A 19,090-nucleotide genomic window follows, 5' to 3' on the forward strand; every position below is an offset into this window, starting at 1 on the left:
AGGTGATGGATAAACACTTTACATCAAACCTGGACGAAACCACGAAAACAAATTCAAGGTGGCAACAGGTTCACATCTCAGAAGCAACAGAGTTGAAGAAAAACTGGAGTAGCATGTACAGTATCGATATATAACATGCATTTGGCATAGCAATCTGGGTGTGATCAACAACTTCCAGAATACATTCCTTGGATGCTCATATGGGAACTGACCATATGCTGAGGCAGAATGCAATCCCTGGCAAATTTCAAGAAATTGAAATTATGCATGTCCACTTCTTTACCAATTCAATATACTTGGTTGTAGCCATCACAGTAGAGCTATCTAAAAGACAAAAATGGGGCCTAGAGATATGACTCAGTGGTTAAGAGCATTGGCTGGGCTGGACGGTGGTGGCGCACGCCTTTAATCCCAGCACGCGGGAGGCAGAGCCAGGTGGATCTCTGAGTTCGAGGCCAGCCTGGTCTACAGGAGCAAGTTCCAGGAAAGGCGCAAAGCTACACAAAGAAACCCTGTCTCGAAAAAACAAAACAAAACAAAAAAAGAGCATTGGCTGCTCTTCTAGAGGATGCAGGTTTGTGTCTCACCATCCACATGGCAGCTCACAACCATCTCTAACTCCAGTCCTGGGGATCCAGCACCCTTTCTAGTCCTCCAGCATCAACCACATGCATAGTGCACTGGCACACATGTACACAAAACACCCACATATAAATAATTTAAAAAAAAAAACCCTTCAGGAATAGTCACACATCCCAGCACTTACAAAGTAGAGGCAGAAGAATTAGAATTCAAGGACTTTTTGCTATGCAGAAAGTTTGGGGCTATTCCAGGCTGCATGAGATTCTCCTCAGAAAACAAAAGAACCTATACTTGTAAACAAAGTCATTTTCTATGAACATCTCTCAGAGTCTACAAAAGCGTGATGACTGGGCACTTCAGCAGTTTAATGGGAGATGATGTCAATATTCAAAAGGTTTTGTTTCTGAAAGCAATAAGAATTTCATTTTTCTTTTTCCCCAAGAATTTCATTTTTTAATAGTCCAAATTTAACAGCACCAGAATCCATGAGACAGGTACATATATACAAAGCATATGAAGATGTATGTTGAACACTAATCAATTCCACTTAAAATCCCAGTAAGAGTTTTTAGAGAGCTGATTCTAAAACTGAGAAAGTAAGAGACTTATGAGGTAGAAACTACAGAGTAGACACACACCCTACTAGCTTTCTCCTAGGCTCACACTCAGCTAGTTTTACTTACACACCACACACACACACACACCTACTAGCTTGCTCCAGGCCCACCTGTGTAGAGCTATGACTGCCTACAGTGGGATGGGCCCTCCTACTTAATTAACAACCAAAAATCACAAACAAACAAAAAACCCCCGCCCAGAAGACACAGACACACAGGCCAGCCTGCGGGAGGCTACACTTCAGTTAAGGATCCTTCGTCCCAGGTATATCAGATTGACATTAGCCAACACAGCTAGCTGCCTTTGCAACATCCTTTATTAACCAGTAAACAGGCATCCCAGAAAGCGGGTTGTATGAAGCCCAGCTTAAAGCGGAGACTAGCAATTGGCCTCTAAAATCGGGGAGATGAGGAAGCCTTGGGGACTGGGCTCTCAACCTGTGGGAGCTGATGCTGTCTCCAGGCAGACAGAACTGAACGAGAGAGCATCCAGGTGTCCCTTCAGAACTCTTTACCACAACACACCTGCTGTCAGAAGTGCTCTGTGTTTCAGAATGTGGCGGCACTTGCCTATCATCCAAACACTGGAGGCTGAGGCTGGAGCTGTTGCATTTTCAAAGCTAGGGTGGGCTAAATGGCCAGTACCAGGTCAGCCAGGGTTAAGACCCTGTCCTAAAAAACAAAACAAAACAAAACAAAACCATATGCACAGAAGGCAAATGAGTATCCCAGAAGATGGTCTACATTATGTGGTAGAACATTGCAACCTACTCAACCTATTCTCAACAAAACCTATTCAATACCTTTGAGAATGGTGAAAATTCAATATACATAATATGAGAACACTGCAAAGGATCTAGCAACCGGACTGCATTTTGGGGGTTGAGGTGTGTGGGTGTGTACAGTCAGAAGCACTCAGTTTTGAAGACCGTTTGGCAGTTTCTTACAAAGCTACCCATTACTCCAAGGATGTGGCTTGGTGGTAGAGGATGCCCTTGGGATGTGGTCATGAGGTCAGCCCCGATTCGAACACCCAGGCTTGCTATGAACACCCAGGCTTGCTATGAACACCATTTTAAGTTGACAATTGATTCAACAGCTGACAAGAGCAGCTTTTTCGGGGCTACCTTTATCCAAAGGCGGGGAGCTCTGAGGCTGAGGCTGCCCAGGTGCCTTAGGTGAGCTGTACCCAACCCAACTTGGACATGAAACAGAGCACGCTAGAAGGCCAGTCCACTGACTTGCCCGTGGAGACACTCTCCTGCCCATCTGTCCAGTTGTGCAGGGAGCAGCACCACGCTGCAGCTCCACGGTGGGTTAACGTTTGTCTTCTGCTGATCTGTTTGAGTTAAGTCACAGATCTTAATCACCCACTAACAGAAAAAGTCACACACAGAGCACCCCCCAGCAATCCTTCTGGTTCCCATGTTCAACAGTCTACTTAGTTCAACTACTCCAGATAAAAAACAGGGGGCGGGGGGGAGTGTGGTCTTCCTGGAAACATGTCGAGGGTGTGGAGACCTCCCACACCAGGCCTCTTTTAAAGCGGGGTGTTCACTGGTGATGGGTGCTTCTGGAAAGCAGGTACATTAGCCCTCCCCCTCCCCAGTGTTGGAGCCTGTAATGGGCACCCACCCACCCACCAGGTGCTTCAGAGCTGGGGATTCAAGACACACACACACACACACACACACACACACACACACACACACACGGCCAAGCCCAGAAGTTTCTGTCTCAAAGACACCTTCGCATACCTCAATGGGCACCCACCCACCCACCAGGTGCTTCAGAGCTGGGGATTCAAGACACACACACACACACACGGCCAAGCCCAGAAGTTTCTGTCTCAAAGACACCTTGGCATACCTCCTCCGGCCTTCATGTCGCAGGGCAGGACATCAGGACCATTTTAGTGCGAGGTTCAAGGCAGATGGGCACCCTGAAAAGAGGACTCGATTTGCTCTTTAATGTGTGGCTGTTCATTAAGGTGTTGTGATGGGCTCCATGGCTGTGGGTGGCACCAGCCAAGGCCACTAGCGGTGGCCCTGGGTCCCTGTAGGCCGGGCGCATGCAGTGCACTTACCTGCAGGGCAGCGCCCTGGAGTCCAAGCCCCGAAGCCCCGGCCAGATGGAGGCAGACATGGAGGGTAGGTACTGGGGCGCATGGGACACACATTGAGGAGGGTCGGGGTCCGCAGACATGGTTGACCCCGCCTCCCAAACCTCTCAGCTTTCTGCTCCCCCTGCTGCCAGTGACGCCCCTCCTGCGGCCTTCCCTCCCCTCTGGACTCTGAGAATTGCTCCAGGGAGGCACCTGGAAGCCATGAACCCAGAGGCTACGTCACCACCCCAGGCCTTCACCCTGGAACCACCTGTGCCCAGACCCACCCCGACTGTGGGTGTTCCACACCCTTTTCCTTCAAGGTCTGTTTGACACTCAGAGAACCTGTGGCGCAAGGCCAGAAGCCATCTGAATTTTTACAAAGCCCCATTTTCTGAAAAAAATTCATTAGGAGACTCTGGTGTCATTGTGAAAAACAAGATGATGTCAATACTTACCTGTTCCCAACGGTTCTGATTAAGGAATTTGGCCTCCTGTGGCAACCTGCAGGCAATTGAAACCCAAGGCATGGGGGTGGGGGTGGGGGGCATAGCTCAGGGGCAGAGTTCAAATTCAGCTTGCCTGAGGCCCAGAGGGCCATCAATGGTGTGGAAAAACTCCCAAGCCCCCACGTCTCTCACTTGAGCCCACAAATACTTTCCTGCTTCAAATTTATCTGTGCATTTGAAAGTGTTGTGTCTGGGAAAGGTGAACTTTGATGGAATAGGTGAACTGTCTGGAAGAGTTGGGGTTTTTGTTTTGTTTTGAAAAAAACTAATGGAGCAAATCAGTTTCCCCTGATGCAGACAAACACATGGAGGGAGATTCCGTAGCAAAAGATGACAAGTGTCAGTGCTTCGTACAACTAGATTTAATAAGTTGTTATTACAGAAAAAAGTCCAAACTACAAAGTTTAAGCAGTTAAGCGATAGCTGCATGAGCTCCACGTTCAGTCACAGTAGCGAATCCGTACAAGCAGTATTAGTCCAAGCCCCAGGGCAGAGGAAGGGTTACCAGCGAACACAATCCAAGAGAACAGGTAGGAAAAGATACAGTACAGTTAAAATTAGTTGTTAGTTGAAAAACAAATACAGAGATCTTAGCTGTGAACACTCTAAAAGTCATGTCCATCATCTGACAGCAAAAATACTAATACTTTATACCCCGACAGCACTAGGTCCAGGAGTGTCCCCTGTACTAGCACCCAAGCTCTCTACTGGTCCCAGTCAACTACTATATTCATACGAAGTCAACCGCTCTGGACTCATGATCCACTTCTTGACCCATTTGGGGGTATTAAGTCAACAGCATCAATTATAAAATACTCTGTGGTGGGAATGGAACACTATGGCAGCTGAGTTTGACAAGTTTGGTTATTATAAAAGAAAAAAAACGTTAGCAGACACAGCATACAAACTAGTGATAGAGGAGTGATCCGTACAAAGAAGCCAGTTTTAACAGACACTTTTTCTTCACTAATCTGTGACTAACCTTTCATTCAAACCTTGCAAGCTGAGATGTCACAATACTCAAATATTTAGGTAGGAGCCTTACCCAGTTAAATGCCCCTTTGTTGCTAATATAATAGATAAAATGAAAACTAGCAGTTATTTGCTAATTGCATAAATGCAGTACACTGCATTAGCCCATGCCTCACTAACAAGCTATAAAACACAAGATATAGGCAGAAATCTAAGCATAATCTTTATACCACTAAACAAGAATTTTCCCAATTTCTTCTGTTCCTAATCATTTATTTGTAGTTAATGTAAAATTCCAACCAATAGGACCCAATTCGAGTTAAAATTTTACATCACAACTTGATCTAATCTATATATTATTTACAAAACTGAATACATAGAGCGAACCCAAGAGCCAACTCTGGACACACGCTTACTTATCCCAGTTATCGATTAACCTCCTCGCCACTTCCACAGAACTAGAAGAGGCCACCGACAACTAGCAGAAATGCACCATCCATCTAGAGGAGTCCCTGGATGTGCTGTTTACACAACACCAGCTTTGTCACTGGGAGATGTCTCTGCAGTAACTGTGGATGCCTTTGCAACAGCTGTTTCCACAGTGCCCTCCCGGGGTTGGGCTGGGGCTGGGGTGTGGATGGGGGGTGGGGGAGCTGAAGCAGCAGCAGCAGCAGCAGCAGCAGCAGCAGCAGCAGCAGCAGGAGGAGGAAAGCAGACAGATCATGCACAGAGCAGCCCAGTGTTACCAGGAGAATAGGCAAACAAGGGGCGGGCAGGCGCCATCACAGAGAACAGCCGGGGAAGCCGGGAGTGGGGGAGATGCAGCTGACACATAAACAGTGGTGACATAGAGTGGTGACAGAGTGTGCTTCCCCAGGGCCTGCCCCCAGACCTTCCAGGGACAAGTCAGGTGAGGCATTCAAGTCATGCAACATACAAGTGGTGTCTTCTCATACACGTCACCACTGTGCATACAAGTAAAAGATTTTGGAGGGAAAGGCACCGGCTCACACATGGACAGCAGCTGGTGGCGGGGAAACACACACACACACACACACACACACACACACACACACACACACACACACACACGTTGGACATAAAGAGGAGTTTTAGGGAAAGCACTGGACACTGCTGGCCAAGCCTGGCTTCACACCCAGTGCTGGTTCAGGAGGGCTGACTGCATTATCAGACTACAGATTTTGCTGCATCTGGTGTTGTATAAACCCACTGTGACATCCTTAGAGACCTGTACTGTGACATCATCCCTAGTCTCACACTAACCCACTGTAATAAAGGAAAAGGCTTGTCAAGATCCCGCAAGTTCTGCTCACTCTCATTTATTCCCCAATTGTCCGTTACAGTCCCAGTCACTTTACAGAACCAACCATTTCCATCATTGTACTATTGTAAACCACATCAGCAAGTTAATACATAAAGCTCTGCATTTCAAAAACTAGACACTTTAGTAACAATATTACAAAGGTTTTAGCTTCAAAAATAACTGAAAATGAAAAAAATAAACTTTTAAAGAATTAGCATCATAAAATTAATTTATTCCAAGTAAAAATACAAAATAATATTATGACGTTGACCAGATATGAAAGTCCCTCCCAGAAACAACTCTAGTAATGATTGAGAAAGCACTCCTTAAAGAAAATACGAAATAAAATGAAAAATATGTAAATATGTTTAATTTTTTTCTTAGCAAAAAATCTTTCTAAAAATAACAATGAAAATTTGTCTCAGTACAAAGGCTACGTTACTATTGAAAAAATACCAGCATGAGGAAAAGGTACGTATTTGACAGTAGAAAATGAGTTCTGTGAGTCACAATGTCTAAAGTCTGCAATGAAAATAAATCTGCAATAAAGATTTATGCCTTTTTTCTTTTCTTTTTTTCTATTTTTATACAAACAGTACAAACAGTATTGCACGAACATCGAAGAGTCGAGGTGAGTTACAGCCTTCAAAAATCCACTAGTTCAAGGGTCCCGTCAAGGAAAGGCCACGGCAGGACCTGTGTCACCAGGGGCTTCCCGTCAAGTCGCAGGGCAGAACACCTCTGTGTTTTAAAAAATAATTTTTTTGAAGGACCCTCTCTTTTAATATAACATTAAGAACTTGGGGGAGGGGCACATTTATTTACAAAAACAAAAGGGAACATGTTATAATTTAATAAACTAAAAAAGTTCTCTTTAAAAAAATACAAACAGAAGAACTCTTTCACAATCCTGGTCAGCCGCACAATCAACACTTGATTATAAATATACAAATTAAGGGAAAGTAGTTTCCGTCACCTAGTCACAGCTCTCAGCACCAAATGGAGTCTCTCTTACAACCTGGTCTCCACGACACTGTGGCCTCCGCGTTAGTTTACGCTGCACAGTCTTCCGGCTTCTCTAGAGCTCAGGGTTATTTTAGTACATGAAAGAGGGGTGCTTCTTCCAAACATCTGCATCTTTCACATAATTAGGTAGATTTCTGTAGGTTAGATATGATCTTTAATATTATAGTTATAAAGCTCTAACTTCTTCATTTTCAAAAAACACAAATAAGCATGAAAAAAATAAAGTTACCCATCTGTTAAATCATTTTCTTGCAGAATTAAATTAATATATATTTTCTGAATAAACTTACTTAGAAAATATCATTTTTCTTTCCTATATTTCAAAATTGAGGTATTGCAAAAGATCAGGTCAGTCAGAAAGCATGCCTTTTTCCTTAAAAACAAACAAACAAAAATCATCAGCCAACTTTTGAAAACGTTCTAGAATATAAAAAGTAGTAGTGCGTAACAAAATTTCCCATACAGATGAAAAAAAAAAAAACACAAACATAGAAAAAAAAGGAAAAAACAAAACCAAACCAAACCACACCTGGGCCGCAGAAAAGCAATTATTCCCAAAAGGCCCAGGGAAAACCCCCAAGGGGGAGGGATCTAATAGGCATCTTTTAATTCAGTAAAAAACTATTTTGTTTCTCCTTTTTTGAAAACAAGCTGTAGCTGGAGAGCCAGTATTCACAACTAAACACTAGAGAGACAAAAAGAACAAACTAGAACTAAAGAACCAAGCCACACTAACTTCCAGACGGTACAAGATCACAGCACAGGAGACACAGCGACAGACCCGCTCTCAGTGTGCATCCAGTCAGATCGTCCCCGGAATTCAAAACAAGGGTGGAGGGTTAGAAAGCTTTACAGTCTTGCAATCACTGTGCTGTTCCTAGTACTCTCCACAGCCCAGGAGTGAATGCTAAAACAATGTCCACGGTAGCATGAGCAGGGCTCCATCCTATTCAAGCTTCACAGGGTAATCCAGGGAACTAGTAGTTAGTGTCTCGCACGGAAGGCCGCGTCTGCCCAGGCCATCTTGGTACAGCCATTTCTTTAGCGTCACCCTTACTTACGTGGCTTTCTTAAAGATGTGCGTCAGTGTCAAGTTGACAACTTATCTCTAGATACTGTGTATAGTCTTCGTGTTTGTAAGCTGAGCTCTTAGGCTTTCTGGACAAGGTCTGAAGCTATGTAAAGTGGTGTGAGTACTAGGAGGTCATAACTCAGAGCTCATGTGTTACTTAATAATATACCAGTTATGAATGGTCAAGTTCATTAATGTCTGACACAGAGGCTTTTAACAGTTACATTTGATCACAGTTAGACACAATCACTTTACTATATAAAATAAATTGCACAATATATATCAGAGCACCACAAGTACTTCATCCACCGTCCACAGATCTGCCGTAAGAGTGTCCTACACTAGGTTTCCTATGGGTTTGAATAATGGTCGGCCTGGGATGGGCTCTTCCTGTCCACAAGCATTCCACCCACTGAGGCATGCCTTCCTCCCACCGATTACCAATTCTTTGAATGAAAAAAAAAATCCTTTAAAAAAATGAGTATTTTATAGCTTATATAGATTCTTAATTTGTGCATTGTGGGAAGGTTTTATACTAGACATTGGATATGAATTTATTGCATGCAGCAACCGCATTAGGTAGCATGCAGTCAGGAACAGCGGCCTCTGCTGGCTCTCTCTGGTCTCTCCTCATCTCCCTCCGGCAGCTGGCTCTATCCCTAAACCACAAAAGTGTGTGTTGGGTTCTTGTTTTTGTTGTTAATTGATACCTTAGCCTGAATAGAGTAGTATGGTATCAACAATACCATTTTAATAGCAGCAGAAGCTATTGCAGCATAAATTTACATAACACTAAAAGATCTAACCCAAATCCTCAGCAAAACAAAAATCAAACATGAAGGAAAAATGAAAGATCCAGCTTGTGAGGTATCCGTACATGTACAGAGCGACTACAGACTTACTTTCATGAAGGGCTATCCTTACTCTACAGGACCTCCACTACTGACTGCCGATTGTAAAGTGTTTGCTACATAGGCCTCTACTTACACGTGTGACCTTTGGTAAGTCTTGTCCTAGGGGCGACTCTCTACGTTTCTGAAAATAAGTGCATGCTCCAGTAAAACCAATCAGAGCGACAGCACAATCAGACAGAGTCACAGACGTCAACCTGACGCCGCTGATGGGAGAGGCAGTCTACACGTACTGTGGAGGTGACAGGTCATGTGTAAGAAGTCAAGGTACCAAGCAGACAAGTTGTGAGTCAAAGTGCAAATGGGTACCGTTACACACTCTGCGATTCTGCATTATACTGGACGCTGAGTTCAGTAATATGACTGTAAATGATAATAATAATAATAATAATAATAATAATAATAAAAAGACCCATTTCTTCTTTAAAAATCGAGAACGAATGCACAGATTTCCAGAACGCCGTGAGCCCTGAGGCAGTGCCCTCTCTTCCTCCTTGTGATCTACTCCAGTACTTGTAGCTGGGTCGCCGGGGGTTCAGCTCCAGCGGAACGGGACGTGCCGAGGGCGGTCTCCACCCTCCTTCACCAGCGGTTTGTGGAACTCGCGGCCGGCTCGGGAGTGGATGCTGGCCCAGCAGTATTCACAGTAGTACTGCAGACAGGTGACGTTGGCACAGAAGAACGGGGCAAACTTCCCACCGCAGCGCGTGCCCTGGCACTCGTCACACATCTGATCATCCAGCACATATGGTTTCACTTCCACCTGGACCAGAGAGGAGAGGAGACAGGACAGGGCTCAGCAAGGCTTCCTTAGCCTCATCTGCAAACCTCCGGCTACCTGATCTGTAAGGACCCCAACCCCACACACATAACTCCTGAGGATGGACAGAGCCTAGTGCAAGACAAACAACATCCCAGCTGGGGAATGCTTCAGACAAAGGCTACCAGCCTGAGAAGGCAGGGAACCAGGTCTGACGGGGAGACTCAAGGGAGGTTCGGGGCTTCTGTTGTGATGGCAAGGCTTTGAACCTGTCCCAGGGCTATACTGGACTCTGGGAACTGTAGGGGCACTGGGGACAAGGGACATGCTGAGGCGTTACTGTAGAAACAGGCTTCCTACTAGTCTGGACATGCTTTATCATCTTTCTCTCTCCATCACTGGAAGCTGGACCAGTGGGTGTTTATCCCAGCCCTTTAGGGAGCACTTAATGGACCAAAATGAAACCAAGCTACATAGCATGAAAGCCTTTCAAAACCAAAGATGAAAACACCTGCTTGTCACGTTTCTCTTTTCTTTGTTTTGAACACCAGGACTAAGCACAAAGGTGGAGAGTCTGACCAAGTCTCTGCCGCACCTGTGGTGGAGCCACACTGGGGAAGAGCAGCCCTGCGGCTGGAGCCTGGTCTTCAATGATGGGTCAACTGTCTGACAGAAGCCTCTAGGAGAGCATGAGTCAGGGGTCTCACTAAGGGAGTGGAAGGTAGGAAGTGGGGGAGGGGCACAGAGGATATAGTCTCCTCCCACTGTGAGCTCCTGTCCACAGGTCTATATGCTGGCCAGACATTTCCCCTTGTAGGACCCTCATGAGAAGACTCACACTCTTGGTCACCCAAGGAGAAATGTCTTTACTGCTCCCCCGCCTCCTTAAGCTAAGGATTGAACAAGTGGGATTTTAAAAAAAAATCTCTCATTTTAATCTCTGCATCATAAACTAACATGGCTCTGCAATCAAGCCTGTCTGGGCTCATAGCCAGGCCATATCAGAAATCTGTTCTCCTCACCTGCACACCAGGAGGAAAAAAACCCGCCCTACTTTATAGATTTCCTATGAGTAAGTGAAGTCGGCCCCCCCCAGAGCTCTGCCCCACACCCCATAGGCACAGCTGTACTTTCTATGGCTTCCTGAGGCCAGGCAAACTCTGTGCTTGGATGTGCTTAAATTAGCTTCAGTGCTTAAATTAGCTTCAGTGCTTAACATCTACTGGGCCACCAAGTTCTCTGTCTTCTCTGGTTTAGTTCTCCACATACATTTGCCATTTAAACTGTCCATCACAAAGCAAAGGTCCTCTCCTTGGTCAAAGGTTCTGTTCTGCCTACAGGACTGAGTTCAGCTGTTTCCTGTCTCCAATGGCTCCAATTCAAGCCAGTCTGCAGTTCACCCTGAACCCCCTCTCTAGTGACGTCCCAGTGCAGACTCTAACTGCTCAAGCTTGCCCACCCCTTCCTTTCTTCAGATATACAGTCTCCCTTATGCAGCCCAGGCTGGCTTCACACCCAAGATTCCGCTATCTCAGCTTCTTCCCACACTGGTCTCTTCCGGAACAGGTGCTTCCCAGATTAAAAGCCTTCCCTTGCACCTGCTGGCAGCATGCTCTGAAGTGTCACCCCTAATGACATCCAGCCACTCTTTCCCCTTTTTTTCATAAAGTCAACAATCTGTGTGTGTGGTATGCGCACTTCTGTGTACCAGTGCATATGCACAGGAGTGTGCAAGGAAGCTAGTGGCGAGGGTGGGTGTCCTGTTCTCAACTTTAGTTCCTTGAGACAGGTCTTTCACTGAACTTGAGCTCCACAGGCAATCGGTAAGCTCAGTGAACCTCCTGTCTCCCCACTCTACCCCAGTGCTAGGATTATAGGACTATATGGGATCTGAACTCAGGTCTTCATGCTGGCACGCCAAATACTTTACTTATTGTGCCATCTCCCCAAGTCAATCCTTTTATCTGCATGCTCAGTGCTGTGGATATCGCTCTGTACAAATAAAATGCTGTTTGTCCAGTGGCCAAGCAGGAAGTATAGGCGGGACAAGAGAGAAGAGAATTGTGGGAAGTAGAAGACTGGAGAGAGACACTGCCAGCCGCCGCCATGAGAAGCAACATATAAAGACACCGGTAAGCCACAAGCCATGTGGCAAAGTATAGACTAACAGAAATGGGTTAATTTAAGATAGAAGAACTAGATAACAAGAAGCCTGCCACAGCCATACAGTTTGTAAGCAATATAAGTTTCTGTGTGTTTACTTGGTTGGGTCTGAGCGTCTATGGGCCTGGCGGGTGAGAGAGATTTGTCCTGACTGTGGGCCAGGCAGGAAAACTCTAACTACATGCTCAGTCTCCAGTTGATAAACTGTTTTGGAAGGATTAGGAGGTGTGTCCTTGTGAGGAGGTGTGTTCTTGTTAGAGGAAGTGTGTCACTGGGTTTCCCTACATAGCTCTGAATGGCCTAGAACTTGCTATGTAGACCAGACAGGCCTCAAATTCACAGAGGCCCTCCAGCCTCAGGATGCTTGGATTAAAGGTGTGAGCCACTATGTCTGGCCAAATCAACAATTTTAAAGTGAATAAGTCAGTGCTACTCAATACATTCATACTGTGTGTAGACACTACCTAAGGTTACAAAATGCTTCTACCACCTCAGCAGGAAGTCCTGGATCCACTAGTTACCTACTTCTCCACCCTTGGGGACCATTCTATATTCCCTCTCTACATTTTACAATTCTGGGTATTCCACAGAATGGATTGCATACTATGAGATCTGTTCCCTCTGGCTTCTTTGACCTTTATGAGGTTTTAAGGTTCACCCATGCTGTACGCATAGGGCTCTGGGTTCCATCCCCAGCACCACGTTATGCACATTGTAGCTAAATGATATCCATTACACGTTTTTACCCAACTCCTGCATTTTGTCCATTTGTCTGTTGATGTCACCAGGTTATTTCTGTCTTGAGTCTGCTGTGATTGCCACTCTTCAAATATGCGTGGATGTACATTTGTGAGAGCAGCTGTTTCTAATTTGTTTAGCTTGTTTAGCATAGATACTTGGGGATGAACTTAGTTGGGTAGACAGCAATTTGATTTTAACTTAGATTTGTTTCTGTGTTATTTATAGGTGTCTATGTACGTGACCGTGTGTGTGTGTGTGTGTGTGTGTGTGTGTGTGTGTGTGTACAAGTATATGTGTGGAGGCCTCTGGGTAACCTGGAGGCCAGCAAGTCCCAGCAACTCTCCTGTTTCAGCCTTCCTTGGAGCTGGAATTGCAAGCATTTCTGTGGGGAAACTTATGACGCAGGTTCTGGGATTCAAATTCTGGTCCTCAAATGCTGAGCCATCTCTCCAGTCAATGTTTTCGCTTCTGAGGCACTACCGAGTTCTTTTCCACAGCCATAAACCATTTTGCACGCCAACCCACCAAGCAGCAGAGCCACAGACTATGTGTGCCAATACTTACTTTCCATTTGTGGGGTTAGAACCACCCTGGTGGGTAGGATGTGACCCACATGGTTAAGATTGGCATTTAATTAATAACCTAGAATATTTAGCTTCTTTTCATCTGCGTATTGTCCATTTTTTGGTTTTGTTTTTAAAGACAGGCTTTCAGTATATGTCTTGGTGTTCTCAGGGCTGTGAATGACAGGCATGCACTCCTACTTCAAGCATGGCCATGCGTATGTCCTAGTTGGAGAACTAGAGTTCAAACATCTTCATTTTAAGTGGGCTGTTGTTCTGTTGTTAAATTGAAGAATTTTTTAAATATTCTGGATTCAGCCTCCATGGTCTAGTATCTTTTCACTTTTTGGACAATGTCCTTTGATACAGAAAAGTAGGTCACTTGTGTACTGCACATCTGCAAAGGCCCTCTTCGTGAGGGGTCTGCTGCATCGTGTCAGATCTTTGCAAGAGCTGATGCCTTATTATCTGCTACAGTAGTTCCCTCCCTTAGTCTGAAGGTTCAGAGGTCAGGCATTTCTCCCTTTTGATTCTAAGACACCTTGACTTTTGGTCTTTAAAAGGCACAGTCACACGTGTGCCTGTAACTCCCCAACCCTCCCCGCACTTAGGAGATGGAGGCAGAAGATCAGGGATCTGAGGTCATTCTGAGCTACAAGAGTCCATCTCAACACGCATGCATGCACGCAAGCACGCACACGTGCACGCGCACACACACATGCATACATGCACGCACTCCTTGCTGGAATGTAGTGTACCTTCTGTCCCCTGGTAATCAGGAGGCATGACGCCCCTGTCAGGTCGGATAATGTAGTCTACTTCCTGTCACCCTCTCAAACTATCACTCCTACAACCTTCCAACTGCCCTTTTAAGTCTGTGAATTCTCATCGTTTTTGTTTTTACTTCATTAATGCCACTCAATAGGAGTCTAAAGAGAGCACCTGACCCCAAATGAACATACAGCTTCTAGACAATACTGAATTCTGAGAGGCTCTCCAGAAGATGTCCCCGACCTTCTTCCATTTGGGTGAGCAGAGCTGACCACAAAGCCTCTCTGGACACTGTATGGAAGGTGTTGATCTGAAGTACAGAGACTTCTACAAAAGGGAAACCCTCCATGAAGGATGTTTGTTTAGATTGTCCCATGCTACTACAGGAGGGCAGTTATTTTGTTAAATGGATTTACCCATGTGACTGATATTTATAGGCTCACTGAACACCACTAAACAATGGAGGTTAAGACACAGCTCTTCTCAAAAATAATGTTGCTCTGAAACAGCTTCTGAGGCCAGAGTGGTGGCTCAGCTGATAAAATCAGTGTCCAATAAGCATAGGGCCTGAGTGGGATTCCCAGAACGACCTCAAACTCCTGATCTTCTGCCTCTATCTCCTAAGAGCCAGGCTCGGGTCATCTCAACATGGACGAAGGGACAGAGGCTCTCTAGGGCTTGCTGCCTTTGGTCTAATCCATTAGTGAGGTACAGGTTTAATGAGATGCTCTGTGTAGTGGTGTCCTTGGGCTATACAGCCCCAAAGAGGTGGTGCTTCTTGCCATTGTATGTAACCTTTTAAAAGGAGAGGATAGAGGGGTCACATGTTTCCCTTCTTCCTTTAAAAAAACAAAACAAAACAAAACTCTGGCATGATCGGACACTGGACGGCCTGGGAATTGAACCCAGGTCCTCTGGTACATCAGTTAGTGCTCTTAACTGCCAAGCCATCTCTCTCCTCTTCCCTTCTCTCATCCCTTTTATGGCTATGAACATAATTAGGTACTAGAGTTAGATTCTTCAGGATAGGACAGCTATTGGATAATAACTCTGTCTCAAAAAATAAGGTGGAGAGTAACACCTCAACATCAACCTCTGGCCTACACACACACACACACACACACACACACACACACACACACACACACTACACACACATGAACATGTATACCCAAACAAGATAAGTTTCCTAAAGGCATTCCAAACTCTCTGCAGTTTCTGCCTTACCCCAGTTCCTTCTGTACCACTGACTGGTATTTTAGGTAACTACCCAAATTAATTCTACTCTTCTTGATAAAGAGACACAACAGAAAAGAAGCTGGTTTCTCTGCCAGCCACCGTCAATTTAGCCAGGACATTGGTGACAGTAGCCTGGTAGGAACCATGTAACAGACAGATCTAGACTACCCCAAAAGCCCAAATACCAAAGTCTAGGCAAAAGTGGCTGCACAACCAAGCTGACCCTCCACTTCCAGGACACTCAAAGGAACAGGACAGAAGAATGACATTCAGAAACATTTAGATACACAGCCACATGGGGTGACAAGGCCAAAAGGACACTGAAAGTCCCTGTGGTATTGTGATGATGCACTCCTCCAGGCAAGAACCAACGCAGAGCCTTAGTTAGGGGCTGCAGGTAGCTGTTAGCTAATCTAGAATTACACAGACAAAAAGAATGTCAGATATCAACAAAATGATTTCAGTGCTTACTTTGTCTCTAACAGTCAAAATACTGACCTCCCAAATCAAGTGGAAAAATTGGCTAAGTAACTCTTGGAGGCAGATCAGACACTAGGGAGAGCATGGGCAGGTGCAGAATTCTCTCTCTTTGGACCAGAAGGTTTGTGGTAATGAGATGAGGCACTGGACAAGGTCAGCTGCAGTGTGGCTTATGTCTAAAAGCTCTATTAAGGGCAGCCAAAGACTGTACGCCCTTGATGAGAGCTACCACTCAAATAAGCCAATCAGATGTCTAGCCACCCTGGGAGAAGGTAAGGGATGCTTCCAGGTGGCTGGACAGAAGCTAATTAAAAGCAAAGACTGCAGACGGCAGAGTGCAAGCGGACAAGCTGGAGAGGAGGCTAAGTAAGGAGACAGAACTAACAGAAATGAACTGAAGACTTGTCTGCGGTCACAAAAGTTGACAATAAGCCTTATAGGGTAGATGTGGTCATGCTGGCATGAATTGGAAATAGGAGGAAGCCAACAAGAGGAGAAACTGAATTGTGAGATTTGCCAAAGATTTTAAGAAGGAAATTGGGCGGGGGTGGGGTGGTTAGCTCAGTTGGCAAAATGCCTAGTGCACAAACATGCACACTTGAGTTCAGATGCCCAATACTCACATAAAAGCCAGGCATGTAACTGTGAGTCCAGTGCTGGCAGATGGGTGGGGAAGGGCTCTCTGGCCACCTAGTGTAGCAGAAACAGTGAGCTCTAGGTTCAGTGAGAGACTGAACTTAGAGACTAAAAAGCATGGTGGAGAGTGACAGAGGAAGGCACCTGAAGACACATAACGTGTGCAGATACATGGGAGTGCACAGACGAGGAGAGGTGGAAAGCAAGGATACAGAGATCATGGGTGGGAAAGGCTGTGGGGCACTACTCAGAGCCCAACCCCCCCCCCCCATGGATGAGCGGAAAGAGACAAAGACAACACCACCTCTGTGCTTAAAAGAAACACAGCAAACAGAGGTTCCCCAAGAGAACCTGGAGGCATGTGATTATGAGGAGTCCACTCAAATGGGAAACATAGCTCTGAAGTGGGGTCCTTCGCTTTCACCTGGACACATAATCACTCTGCAGGGGCGAACTACTGGGTAGTACAGGTAGTGGGTGTTCTTTGTCTCTCTAGGGCTCAGAGATGAGGGAATAAGAAATGAGGAGCTGAGGCACTGCTGTGCTTTAACCAAATGAAGAGAAAACTAGCTATACTCTTGGTTGGAACCATCAACTCTTTCTATTCTGAGCATCCTGCTTTGGAAAGGACATTGTCAGAGGGACCAGACTCACTGGGAGATCCTATGTGATGCTACCAAAGGAGATAACAGTTCTGGATAGAGACATCTGCAGCATGGCTTTAGATGGCCACAGTTGCTGTGGATATCGCTCTGTGTAAATAAAATTCTGACTGGCCAGGCAGGAAGTATAGGCAGGACAAGAGAGAAGAGAATTCTGAGAGGTGGAAGGCTGGGTGGAGAAGACACTGCCAGCTGCCGCCATGACAAGATGTAAGGTACTAGTAAGCCACGAGCCATGTGGCAAAGTATAGATAAATAGAAATGGGTTAATTTAAGATAGAAAAAGTAGATAACAAGCAGCCTGCCATGGCCATACAGTTTATAAGCAATATAAGTTTCTGTGTGTTTTCTTGGTTGGGTCTGAGCAACTGTGGGACTGGCGGGTAAGAGAGATTTGTCCTGACTAGGCCAGGCAGGAAAACTCCAACTACACACAGTACTTCCAGGACTGAAAGCACAGACTCTTAGAGGCAGGCAGATCTCTGTGAGTTCAAAGCCACCCTGGCTAGCTTAGGCTATTACACTGGGACTCTTGTCTCAAGAAGAAGCATAAATTCCAGCTTTAGTCTTGCCAAGAGATTGTGAATGTGAGCTTGACACACTATATGTCTCTGTCAGAAATAGTCTCTCCAATAGCTCCAGGAATTAATTATAGTAGTTGAAGAGGTAGAACGAATTTTGAAATGTTTTAACTTGGATAGGTTCAGAACATGTGTGGAAGTTGCCAATGAGAGAGATACAGAAAATCAGCTGATGAGAACATAAACAAGCTGCCAACACAAAAGCTTTAATAGCTAAAGGAAAACACAAGAGACCTAAGCTAACCAGAGCTCACAACTGAGACAGATATGATTCAACACTTCCCAGTCAAGATATTCATTAGGACGACTGTGGGTATGTGATGTAGTCAAGGTAAGCATTTCTAAACTGCGACGTTAGAATGCTTTCTCTGGCCAAAAGGAAGCATCCTAAGTTTACCATTTAAAAATAAGTTCCTGGGGGCTGAAGAGATGGCTCTCAGTAAGGGCACTTGATGCTCTTGCAGAGGCCCTGAGTTTAGTTCCTAGTACCCACAGATGGCTCACAACTGCTTGCAACTTCAGCTCCAAGGGATCCGCCTTCCTCTTCTGGCCTCCATGGGCACCACTCACAAGCATATTTACCACCCCCACCAGAAACACACTCATACATATCATTTAAAACAAAATGAAAGGACTTCCTGAGGCTAAGAAACTCAGAACAAACGTATCTCCTCAAACGGAACAATACTGACAGTGCCCTCACTGAAGCAGTACAGCTGGGACCTTCGTGCTCCGACGGGACCCCACTTAGAATGGCACAGTTCAGACTCACGCAGGTCTGCCAAGCCTTTGAGAAGTCATCTTCACCAAAGCCACAGACGGAAAAGTAGAGCCTGCTGGACAGGAGTAGGAATGCATCGGGTTCTTTAAATACACTGTGTGAGGGCTAGGAAAAGGGCAGTGTTTAATACCCAAGTTCAAGACAACTGAAGTGTTCCAAAGTTAAGGATCAGGTGGAATGGCTCCTTGTCTCTACACTGGCCTTACAGTGACTGGGGTATTCTATGAAAGGTTCTAGCTCACTTAGGCTATTTCCTATCACACAGAGCAACGTGTCTTCCTGGAAAATCATTTAATGGGAGTACCCAAAGCCTTTAACACATGCTCTCAAAATTTTCTTGGCTTGAATCACAGACTATATCCCGACCTAAAAAACCACAGCCACCTTATTAAGACTCCCAGTAACTACCATACCCACCACAGTGCTGATGATGCAGGTTCCCCACCAGTAGGCTGTACCAGGAATAGCTAAATAGAATGCTTAGTGTCACCTATCTGTGAGCTGAAATCCTGCAACTTAAGAAGCAGATGGCAGATACCTAGGAAATGAAAGCAGCAATGTGCAAATAGATTTTTGCTAGCAACAAAAATCACCCA

General features: G+C 45.3%; 1 protein-coding gene across 12 annotated transcripts in view; it reads right to left on the minus strand.

Moving 5' to 3' along the window:
• Positions 1 to 6,093: 6,093 nt before the first annotated feature.
• Cpeb3 (cytoplasmic polyadenylation element binding protein 3) overlaps positions 6,094 to 19,090 on the minus strand; it is a 193,835-nt gene continuing 180,838 nt past the window's right edge. For 8 of the 12 annotated variants that reach the window (XM_036167895.1, XM_036167877.1, XM_036167914.1 and 5 more), the window contains one exon: positions 6,953 to 9,880. In XM_036167895.1, the coding sequence (XP_036023788.1) occupies positions 9,653 to 9,880 (228 nt within the window). In that variant the 3' untranslated portion in view covers positions 6,953 to 9,652. Of the gene's footprint in view, positions 9,881 to 19,090 lie in introns of all 12 variants that reach the window. The other 4 variants (XM_036167847.1, XM_036167923.1, XM_036167866.1 and 1 more) reach the window with 1 other exon arrangement.

This window comes from Onychomys torridus, chromosome 1, assembly GCF_903995425.1.
Source record: "Onychomys torridus chromosome 1, mOncTor1.1, whole genome shotgun sequence".
In the NCBI taxonomy this organism is placed as follows: Eukaryota; Metazoa; Chordata; class Mammalia; order Rodentia; family Cricetidae; genus Onychomys; species Onychomys torridus.